This window comes from Puntigrus tetrazona, unplaced genomic scaffold (assembly GCF_018831695.1).
Source record: "Puntigrus tetrazona isolate hp1 unplaced genomic scaffold, ASM1883169v1 S000000231, whole genome shotgun sequence".
Lineage (NCBI taxonomy): Eukaryota > Metazoa > Chordata > Actinopteri > Cypriniformes > Cyprinidae > Puntigrus > Puntigrus tetrazona.
The window spans coordinates 2,501-6,282 of NW_025047899.1; the positions used below are offsets into that span (position 1 = coordinate 2,501).

Consider the following 3,782-nt stretch of genomic DNA (forward strand, 5'->3'; position numbering starts at 1 on the left):
AATTCTCTCTCTGTCTCTCTCTCAGAGATATCAAGAGTAAGAACGTGTTGCTGAAGCGTGATTTAACGGCTTGTATTGCTGACTTCGGCCTGGCACTGAAGTTCGAAGCAGGGAAATCCACAGGCGACACACACGGACAGGTTGTATTTTTTAATTGTGACAGGTTTAAAATGTTAATCATTGCTGAGGTTTAATTGACCGTCTCGTGTGAAGTGGGAACGCGGCGTTACATGGCTCCGGAGGTGCTGGAGGGAGCCATCAGTTTCCAGCGTGATGCGTTTCTGAGGATCGACATGTACGCCGTGGGTCTGGTTCTGTGGGAGCTGGCCACTCGCTGCACGGCGGCCGACGGTAACAAACACATCCACTCAGACTCCACCGTCACGGGACGAACCGGTGCTGATCCGTGTGTGTGTGTGTGGCAGGTCCCGTGGATGAGTTCTGTCTGCCGTTCGAGGAGGAGGCCGGCCTTCATCCGTCTCTGGAGGACATGCAGGACGTCGTTGTGCATAAGAAACTACGGCCAATATTCAGAGAGCACTGGCTAAAACATACGGTACTACACACACACACTTAAACGTGGGAAAAATAAGATGAAATCTAACGCCTGGAAAATTCAAGATATTTGGCTCACCAAAGATTACAAAAGAACAAAATTTTCATCTCTGGCACGCAATTTTCACCAACTTCATATGAAGATCAGTTTTTTCACTGAATGATTTGTCGAACGCTTGAAGGACACTAGTTGCTATGTTTGAATGTATGTATATTCCCCCCAACATTTACATTTTGCATTTTCAAAAATTGCATTTTAATCTCATAACATCAATGCAGTTGTAATTGCACAATGTAAATTAATGCAATTAATCAACTCTGTTGACGTGAAATATGATGCACACATGTAATAAATGGCCTTATTAACCTTTTACTGACTTTTTATATCAAAAATATGTAGATAAATGTATAAGCCGATATCGGCATAGAATATTACATTATGCATCGTCAGAGGTTTGTCTTTTTCATACAGGTGGGTTTTAAAATATCTCTCGCTCACACACACACACACATCTATCTGTAGACACCCTGTTACGGATTTGTCATGTGACCAGTTGATCAGATTTACCTTGCTGAAGCTCAGGATGCTTGAAGATCTCCAGCACATGGGCTTTTAAACTTCTGTTTTCATCTGCAGGGTCTGGCGTTGCTCTGCGAGACTATAGAGGAGTGCTGGGACCACGAGGCCGAGGCGCGTCTGTCGGCGGGATGCGTGGAGGAACGCATCATCTCAATGCAGCGCAACACCAACCTCATCGCCCCCGACGACATCCTCTCCGTCGTCACCATGGTTACCAACCTGGACTTCCCCCCTAAAGAATCCAGCCTATGATGCCGTTCTCTCAGCCAATCGGAACGCGGCGCGTGCGACGGAAACCCGGACTACGAATGACTCGAGCGAAACGAGCGCTGGGAATAATTCAACGACACGCACTTACACACGGAGGAACTCAAGAGATCAGGCGCTCGGACGTCTCTGTTTGCACCAAAACCTCTTTTATGCATAAAGGAAAGACTTCTGTGTTTTTATACGAACAGCAGCTCGTACGATTTTAGCATAAAAAGGGCGACACGTCTGTTTCTGTTTGCTGTTCGTTTTCTGCGAATCATAACAGTCATGCCAATACGAGACACTTCTGAATGTCTGCCGTTCAGCTGCGAATCACACGCGGATTTATGAGAAATTATGCTGAAATAACCATAAACCTCCCTAAACAGGTATACCTCATTTTGATTTCTCGTGCTTTTTTCTGAACAGCTGCTACGGAGGCGAGACGAGTAGCTGTAACACACCGTAGTGTTTCTGCCTTTCGCACTTCTGCTTCATTTCATCGCAGCCTTCACCGCTCTCTCTGAAGGGGTCGAGGAATCAATGCTCGCTTCGCTCAAGCGCAGAAACCAGGGTCCAATATTAACGTCTGCCGGGGGCGGATCAATTCGGACGTTTGTCCGCTCACGCAGCTGTATTCTTGCAACACGATTTGCCAAAATTACTGACATCACATGCAAAACGAGCCTCCAAATTCATCACGCTGCACTTGAGGTTTCTGACCATATTACGTGAGGAATAATCCAGGTATTTATTTTGACCCTACACCGCAAAAAAACAACGGGCGCACATCAGAAACTCTGGTCTGGATGTCAAACTATACAAGCTTGAAAATTTGTAAAAGGTATTGCAACTTTTTAATCTCATGATACGGATTTATTTTTATATATTAGCATTCAGTCTGACGTTTTCTTGCAATTCAGAGCTGAACCTTGCATTTCACAATTTTTGCTTCTTTCTCACAATCCTGTTTTTCTTTTCTGCCTTGAATTCAATTTAAAAGTAATTGCAACCGTTTTTCCTTGCAGTTGCACGTTTATATAAATCGCAATTCTGAAAAAAAAAAAAGCCTGATGTTGTGACAAACTCAGTATTACAAAATGCAAACTAAAACTATTAAAAGGGAAAAAAAAAAAAATCAAAAAAACTATTCCGACTTTCTTCCTCAGACTTAAATTGAGATAAAAATCAGAGTTATCTTTATTTTTATCCTGTGACTGACACGAGCTTTTAAATCAAACACCAGCAGAAGTAATAAAAGTAAAGCGTGTGAAAGCTTGTGCCGTTAAAAATCGAGTCTCAATCTGATGCGTCTTCACAAACAGGCTCTTGTTTAAAAACGACCGCAAACGCTCGATTTTTCACTCATCTTGCATTAAAACAGACATCGAGTCGACCTTGTGGGAAAAATACAGCCCCTTTAACGAGCGTTTTCACACAGCGGCATCTTTCAGGGCTTTAAATCTGCCTCTCCTTCATCTCTGTCTCTTCATCTCTTTCTGAAGCACTACAGCAGTATTCAGGGACGCAGGATTCTGCTCACTTACAGCAATTATGCAACCGACACGCAGCGGCGATCGCAACTGTAGCATACCGAGTCTAAACCGCTTCTATTTATTTCATTAATAATGTGACAAACTCTCAGTACTGTGAAAACAAACGCCGGTTATTATTGCCCTGAATGTGTTCCCAGACGAAGCAGGTGTCGGGTGAGAGACGTTTCAGATCAATCTGTAATTCCCCCGAACACACACACACACACACACACACACACACATGTACAGCAAATGAATAATGTAAATATGATTGTTGGTTTTAAATTATTAGACTAGCATGACGTTGCTCTGTTCTTTTTGGTGTCACTAATCAAAAACAGTTGTTTATAAAGAAATTATACCAGAAGATTGTACTTGCTGAGTGTTTTATACAACCTTTTTTTATTGTCTTTACGTCTGCAGGCTCAAGCTCACTTTGCATGCGATTCTCTTTTTAAAAAGAAATATATAAAATGTGTTTTCTTTATACTCCTTTTCTGTTAATGAATGCTGACGAGCTGAAATCATTTCACTTTTACTCCATACAAGGATATTAAAAAGTGTGTATGCCGTTTCCTAAAAAAAAACTAATAATATAAGAGAGAGGGGAGAGGAAGGGGTTTATATTTTAGTGCCTTCTCAGTTAAAAACGTAAATAGATAAATATATATCTGAATAACCAATACAATAAGCTAATTATGTGATTATGTTTGGATTTTTTTATTCTTTACTCAATATAAACAATATATAACAAGTTGTGATAGACTTTATGACGACAAATGCTGAAAATGTCTCCTGATAAAATTTAAAGTTCACATTGTATGGAAGCTAATTTTTTGCCACGAGATAAAAATATTATATAT

General features: G+C 41.2%; 1 protein-coding gene across 1 annotated transcript in view; it reads left to right on the forward strand.

The window, feature by feature from the left end:
• The window catches only part of LOC122333273 (activin receptor type-2A-like), a 3,446-nt gene extending 160 nt beyond the window's left edge, over nt 1-3,286 (forward strand). Inside the window, exons 1-4 of the mRNA XM_043230819.1 lie at nt 1-141; nt 214-351; nt 426-556; nt 1,193-3,286. The exon at nt 1-141 is cut by the window's left edge and continues 160 nt beyond it. Of these exons, the coding sequence (XP_043086754.1) occupies nt 1-141; nt 214-351; nt 426-556; nt 1,193-1,387 (605 nt within the window). The 3' untranslated portion in view covers nt 1,388-3,286. The remainder of the gene's footprint in view (nt 142-213; nt 352-425; nt 557-1,192) is intronic.
• Nucleotides 3,287-3,782: the final 496 nt, after the last annotated feature.